Source organism: Festucalex cinctus, chromosome 9 (assembly GCF_051991245.1).
Source record: "Festucalex cinctus isolate MCC-2025b chromosome 9, RoL_Fcin_1.0, whole genome shotgun sequence".
Taxonomy (NCBI): domain Eukaryota; kingdom Metazoa; phylum Chordata; class Actinopteri; order Syngnathiformes; family Syngnathidae; genus Festucalex; species Festucalex cinctus.
In genome coordinates this window covers 12,942,561-12,959,437 of record NC_135419.1, presented here as the reverse complement: position 1 = coordinate 12,959,437, position 16,877 = coordinate 12,942,561, and the positions used below count along the sequence as shown (strand labels likewise).

Below are 16,877 nucleotides of genomic sequence, written 5' to 3'. Positions count from 1 at the left end.
TAAAAGTAAAAACAAAATAATATAAAAGTTGATTGTGTAATATTATTTACCATATTTTCAGTAATGGCAGGAGAGGTTTGCCCTTACTAAAGATGGCGGCGCTAGCTTCAGTTACCGCGTAGACTTCAGTTGTATTCGCCGTACAAAGGCGAAGCCGCCTCGCCAGCAGTATCTGTAACCTATGAACTCCCGAGTGTGCCAGACCAGTCCTCCGCCATATTGACTGTTGTCTTGACTGGAGGAGGGAGAGAACATTTTGTGGTCCGAGAATAAACGAAAGTGTGCTCTTGGAATTACTGAAACTGGTGCAAACTTGGCCAAAGCGCTTTGCAGACCCGATCGCGATGGCAAGGAAGAAAAGCAAGCAGCAAGGCGTCGCTCAGAAGGAGCTTGCACCCGGGCAACAGACCGTACCGAAGAATACAGTCTCTCCCGGCGATGCAACTGGCGGTGGCGGCGGCGGTGGAGGAGATGCTGGAGTGGAGAGACTGACCACCACCACCAGGGCGAACCAGGCAAGCTACATACCCATTTCACAATGGGCTAATTCGACCACGACTAGCCCCCCTCCTCGCTTAGCCACCGTAATGTGTGCTTAATGAAAACAGTTCCTCTCACAAGCTAAATTGTGCATTTCTTATCAATTGATCGGTTTAAAAGAGATCGTATACACGAACGCAGTAATAGTGGATGGAACGTTAGAGTCCGTCAAGCAAACGTGTTTCTGTTTCATTTCAAGTGGCTATTCTACACACCGCCTGGCTCGGTTGCTTGGCATCGTGGCCGTGCAAAGCCCATCTCGTGTGCCAGACAGGTGACATTGTGCTACAGACAGGTCGTCCAGTTTCCAATGTTAAACACACAACAGTGCAGCCGCCCCCGCTCATGTTAGCCGCGAGGCTAGTCGTGCTATCGGCGGGCTAGCACGCAAACGTGCTTGCTAAAGTTGCTACCTTCAATTTGCGTACACTACAGGAAACGGCGGCTAACTAAAGCTACAAGCTAATCGGACTAGCTAGCGCATAATGCATAACGGCTTTGTAACAGTGTAGCTAACACTGTCGACGTTCTGTTTTAGTCGCGCCCAAAACTGTTGTTTTTCCCATCCATCCTCAGCCGCTGGAACGCATGGTGCAAAAAATGTAGAACTAATGCAAAGTTGATGGGAAACAAGGATTCTAATGGTAGAAATTCATGATGACAAGCTCGAGGCGAGACATCTGTCAAGCCCCCTCACCTTACCTGGGACCTCTGAACTTGGCTGCTTGCTAATGAGTAATTACATTTGAACCCATGCACTGTGCTTTAGAATAACATTGTACTTAGAGCCACAGGATTAACCTTGTAAATTGTAATTATATTGGTTACTTATATTTACATTTATGTTAGAGCAGAACGCAAATTAAAATTGACATGGCAATGTTTTCGAGTGCAATTTTCAAATTGAAAAGCTGCAATTTAGAAAAAAAAATGCTTTATTTTGGTTGGTAGGCTTTATTTTGCGTTGTAAATATAGTCTTCAACTCTTAAGAACTGCAGTCCACATGTTTACATTTCACTGTTAATGTAATATGGAAATTTGAAGTTATAAAGCCCCAGATTTGTTTGCATTATTGTTGTAATCTGACAGAAATTTACGTTTAACATACTTACTTTGGTAGAAGTTTGTAAAGTTGTCGTAGTGGATACTTAAAAGACTGAGTCACTGTTTAGTAAGTTACAACTCTAATTGAAGTAGATAAATAAATTATCTTTTCATATTATTTCATGATACTGAAATGTCATGGTTGTGTTTATTGTAATAAAGATTATTTTATTGCTTTTGTTTGTTAAAAAATGAATGGGAAGAGGACCTAGAAAAAAATTAGTCATATTTAAAATCACAATTTTGAGGGTGCAAAAAAAAAATCACAATCAGAATATATTCAAAATTTGTTCAGCCCTAGTTGAGCTCTAATTAATGATATAGATATAAATATTGCTCCAAATGAGTGATTGCACCCCACTTAAATTTCCAGCAATTTTCATTAAATTTGCTATGTGACAAGTGTGGCCATCATTGTTGTGGATTTTTTTCTTTAAAAAAAACAAACAAACAGAGAAAGCAAACAGAGTGAGCACTTCAGACCTTTTTAAAATCCTCCGTAAAAATTAAATTCTCTGAAAAACAGTTACCTGTGCATCCACCTGTTATCAAAATACACCATCATCTTTGTGTTTAATTCAACAGGGCTGGCTTTTATACTTAGACAAGACATTTCAGTATTTTTGTTTGGTGGTGTTCCTTGGCTCAGTAAATGTTGGGAAACACTGTTCACTGAGAAACACAATTCGTAATGTGACATTGTAGTAAAGAATTGTTACATCATTACTTCAGCTCATCCAATTATGTAGTTTTAATTACAATAATATAATAAACACTGTATCTTCCTAGATAAAAAAAAGAGCACTTTAATTGCAGCTTGTAGTTGCATTTGAACTGCCAACATCAAGCAGCACACCCTGTTATTTCAGGTTATGTCACGTCTTGTTAATTATCCGGCAAAGTGACGTCTCCTGTCTTGCAGTTTGACAGCTAATAATGTGCTATTAAATCCCATGGGTATTCTTTTATGTCCTCAGCCGATGCATACCTGCTGCCTCCTGTGCCACCGTGAATATAAGGACTGGGGGCCGAACTCTGCGAACGGGCTCCCCGGGGGACATGGCACCAAACTGGCCGACGCCGTGCCCGCGCTCTCCCAGGCCTTATTGCGGGAGGCGCCGGGGCGTAAGCTGGCCGATTCGGTACCCTCGCTGTCCCAGTCCCTGCTGGGTGAGGTGCCTCTGTGGATATGTCAGAGCTGCTGCAAGAGCGTGGAGGAGGAAGAGAGACGGAGCGCCCAGGAGCAGCCAACTGGGGTAAATAAAAGTGAAAGGGAACTGGCTCGTACTGTAACCCTGGATGATGGATCCTTTTTTATTTATTTATTTATTTATTTATTTATATTATTTTATTTTATTTTATTTTATTTTATTTTTTTTTACATTTTAGCGAAGTCATATTGTCTGTTTACCAAGATGATCTTCTAGTCTTTATTGACTTTACTTCTGTTTTTATTTACTCACTTCATACAGCAAAAACCTTCAGAGTCAAACAAAATCCGTTCTGTGACATGTTTGTATTTCATAAAAAATTAATTATGATAGGGCTGTGCAATTAATCGCAATTCAGTTATAATTTCAATTATTACACCCCACAATTACAAAATCAGCATAATCGTAAAAAAAATATTAATACTAATTTTTGAGTTGTTTAAATTTATACGTTTGAGCCTTTTTAAATTTTAAAATTTAACTAATAATGTTGTTTCATCCAAAAGGAACTTGCATAATTACAGTGTTACAAAGACTTTTCTTCATCTTTGTTTTTTTATGATCATACATTTTCTTGTTTTGGACCAAAAACAAAAAAAAGCATCCTACTGCACATTGCACATGCTGCACTGCATCTCCAAGTTTTTGCCAACATAAATAACTAACTTAATAAATAAATAAATAAATAAATAAATAAATATGGTTTCTATTCTTTTAATAGGTCTTACTATTTTTAAATGTGCAAACATTTTCTTGTTTGTTGTACCAAAAAAATTAAATAAAATAAATAATCGTTTGAATAATTGTGATTTCAATTATTGCCAAAAATAATCGTGATTATTTTTTCCATAATTGAAATTATTAATTATTGATCAAACAGGCTCCTAACTTAAAATGCTGTTCTCTAAAAGTTTGTAATGAAAAAATTTCACTTTTTTAAAATGCTTTATCCATCCATCCATTTTCTTGACCGCTTATTCCTCACAAGGGTCGCGGGGGCTGCTGGCGCCTATCTCAGCTGGCTCTGGGCAGTAGGCGGGGGACACCCTGGACTGGTTGCCAACCAGTCGCAGGGCACACAGAGACGAACAACCATCCACACTCACACGCATACCTAGGGACAATTCGGAGCGCCCAATTAACCTGCCATGCATGTCTTTGGAATGTGGGAGGAGACCTGAGTACCCGGAGAAGACCCACGCGGGCACGGGGAGAACATGCAAACTCCACCCAGGAAGGTCCGAGCCTGGACTCGAACCGGAGACTTAAAATGCTTTATTAAAAAAAAAATACAATAATGACATAAATAGAATTAATAAAGAATTTTTGAAAAATTGCCACATTTTCTCATTCAATTAAATGCAAATTGTCCTTCTCATTTTGGTGTATGAGCCTTGGCCACAGAGGAGACGGCACAACCCATCAGGAGTATAATTAGTCTTAATTTTTATTTATTTTTTTTTGCAGAGGATAAAGAATATATGACTGAGTACACATTATATTGTCTGTTTATATTTTTGCTTCATCGTGTATGCTCAAATCTCCTTGGCTCAAAGGGTTAAAACACCCTTACATATACGCTAATCATTACCATTGTCATTTCCTTTTAAGTGTTAGCATTAGCATTAAGATAGTGGACTAAAAGCTACCTATATTTGACCACTAACTGTAGGTCACTATACAGTCAAGATTAAAAACAAAATGACCGCCAGCTATGTAATAAAACAGAATAAATTGAAATAGACTTACTTAGATTGCCAGTTCTAAAATTGTCGTCACATTTCTCCTTATCCACTAAAAGTGCAAATCTGACTTCATTTCGGTGCTTCAATTCCAAATGATTCTCTTTGCAGGTTCTGTTTTCTTGTCTGAATACTACCTCATTGTCTCAGTTTGAAGTTTTTTTTTTTTTTTTTTTTGGTCAGATTTTCTTGGCAGTTCCAAATACTAAAAATAGTTGAATGGGATGACTGCAGCAGAGTCTCCTGTTATGATTTAAAAACAGTTTGCTCACAACATGAATGAAACTTTTATCCGCACATATTAAGTCGCTAACAGTTTTTGATTCCATTTCAACACCTACTTACTGTTGCTGCCACGGACAAACGACGAGGCATGTGATTAACTCATTCACTGCCAGTCATTATAGAAAATTTTTACATTTCCAATACTCACGTGATATTCCATTCAATAATTATATATAAACCGAATCTACCAAATAACAGAATAGACTCCCTACTTTTTGTCCCGTCCCGTTCTTTTATAATTGACAGCAGAAAAATGTAGGTTTGCCAAAATACAGCCATTTCTCCCATGGACTCTGAAACTGTGTTTATTTCCTATAAAATGGGGCAATGATGTCATCTACCGGTGGTTGGGCATCAGTAAAGTTGTTTCCAAGTTTGATATTTACAGTGGAGCATGCTCAGATTCGCCCCCATTTAGCACCGCTCTAAAAAATACAATTGACAAGTATACTTGTCAAAGGCAGTGAATGAGTTAAGTAATTGTGCATGTGTGTGTGTTTTTTCTTATTGCAGGTACCATTGTCACACTCTTCCTCTTGCAAGTTCCAGGGCTGTGGGAATGGTTACCCGGAGCAAAGTACCGTGGATTGGGACCCGAGTTCCTTCCTGTCAGCCCACAAACTCTCTGGGCTGTGGAACTCGGCCCACGCCAACGGGGGGGAGCACTGCAGCCACGGTGCCTCCTTGCACCTACAGCAAGGTCTGTCGTCTCATTTAACGACAGTCAGCAAACATGCAAATCCCGCGTCAGTGAAGTTCCTTCAGCAGCTGCGTTACTTTGCAATTTTTTCCTTTATGTAACTTATTAGTACAATGATAAGTATAAAAGGAAGAGTTTATTTCCGGAGGCTTTTTGATTGTTTCCTCTTCTGGTCTCAATGCTCTTTGTTGTGCTAATCTGATGCGTCACTCGGGTTGTATTTTTAGACAAACATGAAATTCTAACAGTACTGAACTCATTGACTTGTGCGCATCATTAATTAGCTGGTCTTTTTTTTTTTTACATAACCATTTTAAGATGGGAATATTCCGCCTTTGTTGTGCCGCGCTTCCTCTCTGCGAAATATTTGACAGCACAAAGTCAACGGTCATCTGCGCTGATTTGTTCTCGACTTCGAAAAATATTGGCACACTGCCTAGGAAACGAGTTCAGAACATGAACTGAGCAATTCTCCCATCAAATTAAAACATTTTTACCACTTCAATTCAGTTTGACATCTTTCATGAATGCATACATTCGAATAAGATTAATGGAATGCTCTCTGAGACAATAAGGCAACTGTCAATGTGCTGCTATATCATGCGATGCTCATTAAAATGTAAAAAAAAAAAAGAAGTCTGGAGCCACACTTAAATATATACATTGGCCCACGCATCACTCCCACAATTTTGTGGAAATCATTTAAAAGTTTTTTTTTTGCTCTTGGCAACACATCCTCCTTGGCAGAGGAAGAACATTTACATAACAATTGCATATGACAACAGAGTAGGGCTTTAAAAATAAATATCAAGTGGAAAAAACAAAAAACTCTTCCATCATGACCATCTGTTCTTATTGTAATTTTACGGTAATTATCGTTTCGATATCCAGGTTTAATAACGGGCTCGGCCTGTCACGAGAAAAGAGGACTCCACGAAGCACCTGGGAAATCTGCGAAAACGTCGGTAGCCAAAGTGTGCCCGTACAGTCACCCGCTGACCCAGAATTCCAGTGGCTCCGCTGCTGGGCCCCCTCTCTCTACCTCAGCTGACCTGTGCAAGACCACCCCCAAGCATTTCAAGAACGTGTGCCGTCGACCAACGCCGCCAGGTGGGCGGAGCGCTTCGTCTTATTATTGTACATTTGGATTCAAGTGTGGAAGGTCACGTCACTAAAATTTGAATTTATTTTATCAAAAAAATGTTGCTTTTTATTATTAGCGTTGTTATTTTTAGTTTATTTATTTGTTTATTATTTTTATTATTATTTTCCTCTTTTTCACATATTCTCTTTTTTATTGTTCTTTTACTCTATGATATGGATCTCCCCTGGGTCTGAAAGAAAGAAAGATTACAGGACTTTTGATAATGTAAGAAAATTGTGATAATGATAACTCAGTGACCCCATTTAACTCATTCACTCCCAGCCGTTTTCACTGACCCTTTGCTCCTGGCTGTTTTACTGGATTTTGACTGATTTTAAAGGCCCACAAAATATTGTGTTCTATTGCTATACAAACCTGGAACCTACCAAAAGAAAGATTAGAGTCTGTTCTTTCATCAGGAAAAAAAAAGTGTATTTCTATCTCTGTCCGTTTTGCAGCAATTTGCAGAGAATATAGCTAAATTTCATCATTTGTTTTAAACTGTGGGGAAAACAGCTTGTTTGCAACATGGCCCTGGTTAATCTTGTATACTCTGCTGCCACCTGCTGGCCGTTTTTGTAATAACTACCATAGCTTCAACCGTTCTCTGCAGTTCAGAGGCTGCGTCAAAGCCTTTTGTTTGCTCTAGCATAAAAACAAAACATTAAAAAAAATGGATAAATATGTCTTTGGGAAATTGGTAATATTTAAAATAGAACATTTATACGTTTTTTGGAGCAAATGAGTTGAAGAACTAGCATTTTAGTCCAAGAAAACACCATTTTATACGTCTAGTTTTAGTCAACAAGAACTGTCAATATTTTAGTCTAGTTTTAGTCAGGAGAACCATTTTACCCCTGTATATATTTTTTGGCCAGCAGTTTATATTAAACCTTTTCTGATCTAAAACTATTTCACATAAAAATTTTCTCATCTTTTTGATGAAAAACCACTTCTCACAAAATTAGAGTGGCTACTATGGCTCCATGCTATGAGCTTGAAAATTAGCCACGATTAGTTAGCAGTCGCATTAACATTGTTATTGGACCGTTATAGCAGTTGGATTAATGTTAAGTAATGACTGTATATTTTTTTTAACCTTTAACTGTGAATCCACCTCCTGTCTGTGTTTGTGCAGTGTGTCACAGAACTGTGTCACAGATGTGACAGATTAGCAGAGACAAGATTTTACAAAATTATAATTTTCGCCTTTTTGTTGATGAACTAAAATGTCCATAGATTTTAGTCCAGTTTTTATTAAGTGAAGAACATTTTCGTCTTGTCTTCATTAGTTGACAAAAATACAGACTGATTTAGTCCCAGACTCCCAGTTATTGTTTATTAATGAGGGTTTTTAGTCCAGTCTAGTCCGGTGGAAAATGTGTGTTGACGAAACTAACACTACAACCAAGGCTTTAGAATAATTAAATGATGACTATAAAATATGACGAATATGGTTGTGTGACATGATTCCTTCCAGGTGAAGCCTTCCACGCCAGCGACCATCATCAACACACAGACTTGTCGGTACCCCCCAATAGCCCCACGGGCCTGTCTTCCCAGCATTCCTCCCTCCTGCCGCCGAAGCCGACGTCGGGGCAACACAACCACGTAACCTCGTCATCTGCCGCCGGTGTCGCAGGCCACACCCCTTTCTCCCCTATGGTACCAAACCTCCACGGGTCCACAACGAAAAGGGCTTCTCCTAGTCCGGACAGCCCGACATTAGTCCACAAGCCCAGTCCGTGCAAAAACGCCCACATTCCCGCGGCGAACGCGCAACACGGCAAATCGGTCACATCGGCAGCAGGCTGTAACCACCCTTGCAACGGACACAGTACGGGAACGGTGACCTCTACAAACGTGGGAAGCCTGTCAACTGGGGCCTGCAGGTTCGTATCGATAATGTCACCAACAAATTTAAAACTCGGGTGACAAATTTGTCTTGTTTCTTTTTTTTTTTTTTTTTCTTGCAGGGACCAGGCATGTAAGGGGCACAAAATGACTAATGGGACGACGTGTGAGCCATCACTAGAGTTAGAGGAAGTGGAGGATGAAGATAGCAGCTCTGAGAGGAGTTCCTGCGCCTCCTCTTCCAATAACCAGAAGGATGGGAAGTACTGCGACTGCTGTTACTGCGAGTTCTTTGGACACAATGCGGTAGGTACAATTTTACTTTTTGCCACACTGTGTTTAGTAAGGCCTGGCTAATAGTCAGCCAATATACGCTATTTTAAAATTAGCAAAATTCTGCAGATTATTATTATTATTATTATTATTATTATTTATTTTTATTATGTTTTTTTTTACATATTAACACATTAGAACCTAAGACAATGATATTGATGTTCATATAGTGCCACTCCCAAAAAAATATAACAGTCAAATGTTCTGCCTGTATTTAATATCTTTATTGTTATAAGTAGAGCTGAACAATGAATCAAATTCAAATCGACATCGCAATGGAGTAGAATTCTATTCTCAAACCGCAAAGGCAGCAAATTGGTTTTTTTTTTCTTTTCTTTTGTAATTACTGCTTCATTTCGGGTGGTCAGTAAGTAGATTTTATTTTTTATATATAGGTGTATTTAATTATTTACAGTATATAGTTGCGAGATAAATTCTGCTGAAAAAGGGCTCACTCACACAAGCTTGAGTGAGTGAAAAAAAAAAAAAAAAAAAAATATGTGTGTGCTGTCAAGTTGCCACGGGAGTGATGTCAGGCAGCCAACAAATTCGCCCGGCCCCGTCTGGCGACAGTGAGTGACACGCCCCCCGCCACCCCCTGTTCTGCGATTGGCTGGAGGGGTAAACAACTGTCTATCCACAGAAGCGTCCCGCTGTTGACAAAACAAACACAAAATGGCAAAATACAGGCTGCAGGGGTGGGGGTTTAGGAAAAAAATCACCACCACACATTAACAGAAGCCCAGAGGTGTAGATTGAGAAGGTAGTTCATGGGTATACATCCTGTATAGTGCATTTTCCTGAGTGAAAACGGAAGACCCCACCTTTAAAAAGTACATTTTATTTTGTATGAAACTAGAAAAGTTCCAAGTGCTAATACCATAGATTTATTTTAGGACTTACTGACTGATGTGTAGTAGAATTTGGTTATTGTTGTCTTAGTGAATGCTTAAGAGACTGCAGAGTTAACAACTCCAATTGAAGTAAAAATTATTTGGCCAGTTTCCCATAGACTTCCGATTGGATCTTGGTCAAATATTTCTTTACACCACTGTAAATAATAACTCTTTCATATTAATTCATGGATCATTTGCATTTATTTTAGTGTAAACCTAACCTACAGTATAAGACCAAAACATTTATGTATTATAAATATAATATCTTATTGGAATACAGACCAATTTATTGTTTGTGTTTGATCAAAAATAAAAACCTGGGAGGAGGACCTTGAATAAAAATAATCACATATTAAATCACAATATTTAGTTAAAAAAAAAAAAAATCTCATTTAGTTTCTTTTTCACAATTGTTCATCCCAAGTTGTACACGTTTATGGGCCAAAAAATAAGTTATTTTATTAACTCTCTATATTTTCTCTGAAGCAACCCCCTTATCTCCTTTTTTTTTTTTTTTTTTTTTTTTTTTAAACTGGCTTTTGACTGTTTTTGCAAGGCCCACAGAATACTGTATTCTACTGCTATAAAAACATGGAACCAACCTACCAAAAGAAAGATTAGAATCTTTTCTTTCATCAGGAAAAAAAATATATATTTCTATCTGTTTCCGTTTTGCAGCAATTAGCATTAGAATATAGCTCAGTTTCATCATTATTCACAAATCTTTTTAAAACCGTGTGGAAAAAGAGCCTTTTGCAACATGGCCCTGGTGGATCTCTTATACTCTGCTGCCACCTGCTGGCCGTTTTTGTAATAACTACCATTGTTTCAATCATTCTTTTCAGTTAAGAGGCTGCATTAAAGCCGTCTGTATGCTCTAGCATAAAAAAACAAACAAACAAAAAAACGTACAACTACGTCTTTGGGACACTAATATTTAAAAATAGAATGTATTTATGTTTTTGGGAGCAATTGAGTTAATGGGTTTTTACTTTGACAATTATCAGAATCACATTGGCCTAAAAAATAATAATAAAATCCATATCATTCAGGCCCTACATACACCACAGTGTTTTTAGATTATGTTTACATGCTAATTCTCCCAAATAATGAAAAGCTCATGCTGAACTCTTCATTTCAACTTCAGCCTCCAGCCGCCCCAACCAGTCGAAACTACGCTGAGATCCGCGAGAAGCTCCGGTCGCGACTCACCCGACGCAAGGAGGAGCTGCCTCAGCGCCAGGACTCTGAACTCGCAGTGTCCGGTGCCATCGACAACCGGGATGTGGATGAATTGTTGGACTTCATCAATAGTTCTGAGCCCAAACCTGTAAACAGTGCCAAAGCGGCCAAAAGGGCTCGTCACAAACAAAAGAAAAAGGTATGTTGGCAGGTTTTCACAAGTTGTTTTCTTGCTAGATATTAACCATATTTCTTTTAGCTACATCTGGTTGGTGAGATGTATTTGTGGTTGTGATATTTGATGTTTAACTCATCCTCTAAGAGAAGTTAATTTGTTCCTAATCCTTTCAACATTTTTTTATGTCACAGTAAGTTCCAAATCTAGTTCTAAGTGCAATTTCTGGAGAAATTGCATGGGAATGATGAAAGCTGAATGCTAATAGCTGAATGCTAAGATGAATGATTTTGAAGTAAACTGAAAGATAAATTATGTGAATATTGCCAAATTTTAATTGAAGTTGAAAGATAAATGAATAAGAAGAAAAGTTGAACTGCAATCTGTCTAAGGTAGGATTGAATCATTTTGAAGAAATTATAATCCATTTCCTGAAACGATAGTCAGTTGGTATCAAACCATCAAATGTACTAAAATGTGGTCCAAGCGGGATTTAAACCCAGGTTCTCCATGGAGGGAGAAATTGCTCTAATGACTGAGCTAACTTGCCTGGTTGAAATTCATGGCTAATGGTGTATTTATTTTAAAAATAACCATCTGATGAAAGCCAACTTGCATTTAATCATTTCAGTGAAATTGTAATGCATTTAATTATATGATAGTCAGTTGGTATACAGTTATATCACTCAGCATATTTCCCATGAATATATTTGCAATGTACAGTCAGAGGTGGGATTCGAACCCAGGACCTCCTGGTCACTGGACAATGCACTAAGCAGTAATCAGTAATGATGATTGTATGTTTATATGTTCAATAAATGATGATCAGTTGTATGTATGGAAGTGGGCATGGAAAGAGGGACTTAGAAAAAGTTCATTAGTCATCTTGAAAATGAATGGGAGAAAGTTGATATTTAACTTTAAATAATGTGAGTACTGTAAGTAATGTAGAATCAGATGATATATACCCTGGAAGGCGGGAATTTTTTAAGCAAGTTGAAATTTGAATGGTGTAAATCGGAAGTACTATGTGGAAGTTGTTTCTCTGCAAATAAGTGAGGAGAATAAAAATCCGAATAACATATGTGGGATGCTTTCAGCATTCCCACAATAATAATGTTAATTGCAGTTGGACACAAAATAAGCAAGGTGATGATTTTGATGAACTCAACAGTTTCATTTCCCTTCATGTCATGTCTATTTCAGGAAAAAGCTCTGCAGGGCAACGTGGGCGCTGCAGGCAGCGATCCCGCTTCTAATCCGACAGAGTGCATGGACGAGCCCGTCGTGCCCGACGCCGCCGAGACGTCGCGCTTATTGGATTGGCCCCAGCTGGAACTCGAGCGGGTCAACAGTTTCCTCACCAGTCGGCTGGAGGAGATCAAAAACACCATCAAAGACTCCATCCGAGCCTCCTTCAGCATGTACGACCTCAACCTGGACGTCAACGACTTCCCGAAGAAGGCAGCCACGCTGGAGGGCAACCATTTGCTGTCCCATCTGAACGGTTCGTCCGACATGCAGCAGATAGACCTCGACCTGGCCCCTCTTTCGCTGGGAACCTTTAAGAACCATCTGGACCTGGTGAACGGATGGGAGGACTCGAACCCGTCACCGAACACCACCTCCACCTCCACCGCAGCTACAGGGATCACGGGCGGGTCCAAGGACATCCAGCGCTTGAACACTACACCGAGTCTCTCCAAGCTCATTCGAGTCCGCTCCCCAGAAAAATACACTCCCACAGCACCCGAGAGTTTGTCGCAGGCACCCGCCCAAGTTGCAGCGAAGTTGAAGGAGGACGTCTCAGAACCGAAGAGCAGCGCAGTTGGGAATGTCAGTACAAAGTCCAAGAAGAGTAAAAAGCAGCAGCAAAAACAGGAGCACTCGTCTTCGGAGCACAATCCCAAAGTCGCCGAGTCGAGGGTGGCGGAAATCATTTGTAACGGCTCGAAAGCTGCGCTCAAGCAGCTTCAGCAGGCGGCGGACGGCCAGAGAAACGGCGTGAGGAAGGCCGACGAGAACCGATCATCCCGACACGCTGCGGGCGGCGGAGCGGCCGTCGCCCACCCGAACGCGCACAAGGTGAAAGGTGATGGCGAGACGCGAGCGGGGCGGTGTGAGCACGATCCCGAAAGCAAGGCGCAGCCCGTCGTTCCGGCAAACGGGCAGCATCAGGCGCAGTCCAAGGGGAGAAATAAGAAGAACAAGAGCAAGGGTGAAAAATCCGCTAGTGCTATTGGTGCGGGATAATCCTGATACTCATGCCTATGTCAATTTCTATATTTGCGCACATGCTTTGAAAATGTAAATTCTAATTCTTTTCATTGAATCTCTAGATGATGTCTTTCTTCCAAAAGATGTGGATCCTACGTCGATGGATGAGATTGATCGGGAAGTTGAGTACTTTAAAAGGTAAATAGAGCACATCTGGAAATAGATAGATAGATAGATATTGTATTCACAGTATAACGATCCCTCAAGGTGTTCACAGTAAACAAATGATATTTTTTCCAAACTTAAAACTTAGCATTTCACAATATATACATCAATAATCATGGCCTAAGATGTACGTTATAAAATGAACCTACAACTATCGCTTTTACAGCCGATGACATTCAGCAACTTATAAGAACTAGACTGCAATTTCTGGAGAAATTGTGTGGGAATGCTGAATGTTGAATGCTAAAATTTGAATGCTTATGAGGTAAATTGAGAGATAAATTATGAAATGATGACCTCCTGGTTACTGGACAATGCACTTTACCAACTGTGTCAACAAGCAGTATCAAACACCTGGTAACAATAAGTTATATGTATGGAATTTGGTGTGGAAAGTGACACTTAGAAATAGTTCAATGTCTATCCCATTGAAAATGAATGGGGAAAAGTTGATATTTAACGTTAAACTGTGCGGATACGATAAGTAATGTGGAATTAGATGATATATACCCCGGGAGGCTTGAATTTTTTAAGCAAGTTGAAATTTGAAAATGTAAACGGGAAGTATTATGTGGGAGTTGTTGCATGGCAAAAAAACACAATAACACATGTGGGAATACAATACACAATAACATATATGGGAATGCTTCAGCATTCCCACAACTAGCTTTTGCTGAAATACAATACTTCCTGTTTTGTTCTTCTTAAAAGGGTAAGTCAACCCCAAAATTATAAATAATAATACAAAATAATATTTAAAAAGTAATCAGATTTAACATTTTAAAATGTAATTTGCTGACTTTGATTGGGAGAGGCGAAAATGCTGAATGCAGCCCCACTGGTCTCAACACAGTATTCTGATTAATATTGCGTTGAGTATGAATCAAGCATAAACATCGACCCGTTTTTATCCATCTCAGGGTGGCCATTTTGTCACTTGTTGTCAGTTGGAAATGACATCCACCTCAAGTAATGACCAATCACAGCTCAGCTTGCGAATGTCACATGACCAAACACATGAAGTGTGATTAGTCGTTTCCTGACCACTGAGCAACTGTGATGTCATTTTCAGTAGACAGCAAGTGGCAAAATGGCCGCCCCCTGAGATGGAAAGAAAACAGCAGTTTTTGATGATTAGATCATGTTCCACAAATACAATATTAGTCAGAATGTTGTGTTTACACTCCACTACCACCATCTTGTGGTCACACAAAATAGTTATTAACTGTACAATAAAAACAAAAAAAACAATGGATGGGTTTTACTGCAATCCTTAAAATGTCCATTGAAGCAGGGTATGCTCATATTTTGTTATTTTTTTTTATTTTTTCAACATTGATGCATTACATGGCTGGATCAAACTTAATGCAAACCACACACAAAAGGATTTTCAATTTGTCACTCCAATGGGGAGGAAAAATAATTTGCTGACTTTGTTTGGGAGGGGCGAAAATGCTAAATTTTTTTCCTGGTTATGCGTGTTCCCTGCCTAAACTTAAGTATCATGAGATTTACTCATGTCAAAGGCATGCCATGCATGCTAATGATTGGTTCATCACCATTCAAGTTATTCCAGAAACTTTGGTTGAACTCCATTTGTACGACGCATTCAACTTTGGAGGTTTACCTGTACTTTGTTGTTCATTAAGTGTCATTTAAAAGTTTCCTCTTTGTTTCCCTCTGCCTTGTCTAAATGCCTGTCATCTACTTAGGTTCTGTCTTGATTCTGCAAAACAAACCCGCCAGAAGGTAGCGGTGAATTGGTCCAACTTCACCCTCAAAAAAGTTCCCTCCAATGCAGCTCAATAACCGACGAGAGCCAGGAGATAAAATGTCGCACCACAAACTCTTTTAGTAGAGCTGTGTTTGGCCTGAGGCCTTCTCTCATTCCCAGTTTTCTTCTTGTCGAGTAGAGGGACCTTTTTCACAACTCATTCAAAAGACTGATCGTTCAACTTGGTGGCTCGTCAGCCCGGGATCAATATCAAGGCCAGCTCTATCTTTTTTTTTTTTTTTTCTTTTTTTTTTGCTGTTATGGCGACGTGACAGGTCCGAAATGGGAAAACTAGTGTGTTTGTCCACTGCATTCATGTGCTGACGTATGTAGTATGTAAACATTTACCTTAAATGAAATAAATGTTTTTATCAGAAATCTTACATTTGAACGGTGTTAAACTTCTGGACTTTAATTCTGGTGCTCTCCCCTGATGTTGTCACATTCAGCATGCTCGACCTCAATGTTTACTCACAAGCGGAACGCAATATATTTGGTGACTTTCCATTAGTATGAAATGAGGGTAAGCAAAATTCATTCATCTACACAAGCACTTTCAGTTAACATTGTAACATTTGGCTCACAAAATGCACTCCAACACATGATGGTTACCAATGATGACGTGCCCATGCATGATGTATTTGAGAAAATGTGGTCGCTCACTCAAAATGTATCACCTCAACATCACTCCAATCTTGGTGTTCACTCTTGTTTATAGCATTAGCCAGTATAGTTTTAGAATCCAAACATCTATCCCAGAGGGAATGTTGAGTTTAACATTTGAACCCACACTCAAGTCATTTTGATGCTTGTACATATTAAGTGGTTATTTTGGGCCCTTTTGAGCCTTTGGCATGTCTTACAAGGGGTTGTGTGAGTGAAACATTTTCAGACATACTACTCTTTTCTGTTTCCCATTGGAATTTCAAGGCTTGATGATATTTTAAGGAAAATCTTCATACCTTTCGGAGAAACGGCTGCATCAACAGTCCAGTTTTAGCTGGTGGTTATCCTTGCAATAGATAAAGTCAATCTCTATTCTGTCATTTTATTTCCGTGATGCTCTCCCGGTTTAATTCATTTAGAGAAGAGGATCTTAATGTTTTGAATGTAGATTTATACAATACCAATAATAGCCAAGTGTATGTTGGCTTGTTTTGTTTGTTTTAAAAAGAAACTCACTTTTGATACTGTGAATAATCTTTCGTTCCGGAAGATTAAAATGATGCAGTTTTGACAAAAATATATCAAGTGTGGCGTTTGTTTTTCTAAGTTGCAGTCTACCAATAATGCTGCATTCGAAGAATATGGGGCGTCGTATCCCATTGTCTCAGTTAAGACATCAATGCATTCGAGACGAATGTAAGCAGCAAAGATGTTTTCTCATTCACGGTCAGTGTCAGATTGGAGGTCGCAGTTGTCGAGTGACGTCAGATTGAAGCCCGAGTCCTTTTTCTCAGACTTCGCAACTCCGACCCATACAAAGGGACGTTC

The 16,877-nt window shown here is 39.3% G+C and overlaps 1 protein-coding gene across 2 annotated transcripts; it reads left to right on the top strand.

Moving 5' to 3' along the window:
- Nucleotides 1–168: 168 nt before the first annotated feature.
- Nucleotides 169–15,766, top strand: fam193b (family with sequence similarity 193 member B). Of its 2 annotated transcripts, none has more exons than XM_077531963.1 (10): nucleotides 169–515; nucleotides 2,623–2,901; nucleotides 5,397–5,583; nucleotides 6,475–6,693; nucleotides 8,208–8,619; nucleotides 8,704–8,887; nucleotides 10,958–11,191; nucleotides 12,374–13,385; nucleotides 13,507–13,582; nucleotides 15,322–15,766. In XM_077531963.1, the coding sequence occupies exons 1-10, from the start codon at nucleotides 345–347 to the stop codon at nucleotides 15,416–15,418; spliced, it is 2,871 nt and encodes a 956-aa protein (XP_077388089.1). In that variant the 5' UTR covers nucleotides 169–344; the 3' UTR covers nucleotides 15,419–15,766. The 2 variants fall into 2 exon arrangements, with proteins under 2 accessions (XP_077388089.1, XP_077388087.1); XM_077531961.1 differs by having other exon boundaries at nucleotides 12,374–13,409.
- Nucleotides 15,767–16,877: the final 1,111 nt, after the last annotated feature.

What these genes read in the sequence shown, in the direction of transcription:
- fam193b (XM_077531961.1), top strand. Translation starts at nt 345, where the DNA reads ATGGCAAGGAAGAAAAGCAAGCAGCAAGGCGTCGCTCAGAAGGAGCTT. An exon ending in CTCCTTGCACCTACAGCAAG is followed by an intron (nt 5,584 to 6,474) that starts GTCTGTCGTCTC and finishes TTCGATATCCAG; the next exon opens with GTTTAATAACGGGCTCGGCC. An exon ending in GAAGTTGAGTACTTTAAAAG is followed by an intron (nt 13,583 to 15,321) that starts GTAAATAGAGCA and finishes TCATCTACTTAG; the next exon opens with GTTCTGTCTTGATTCTGCAA.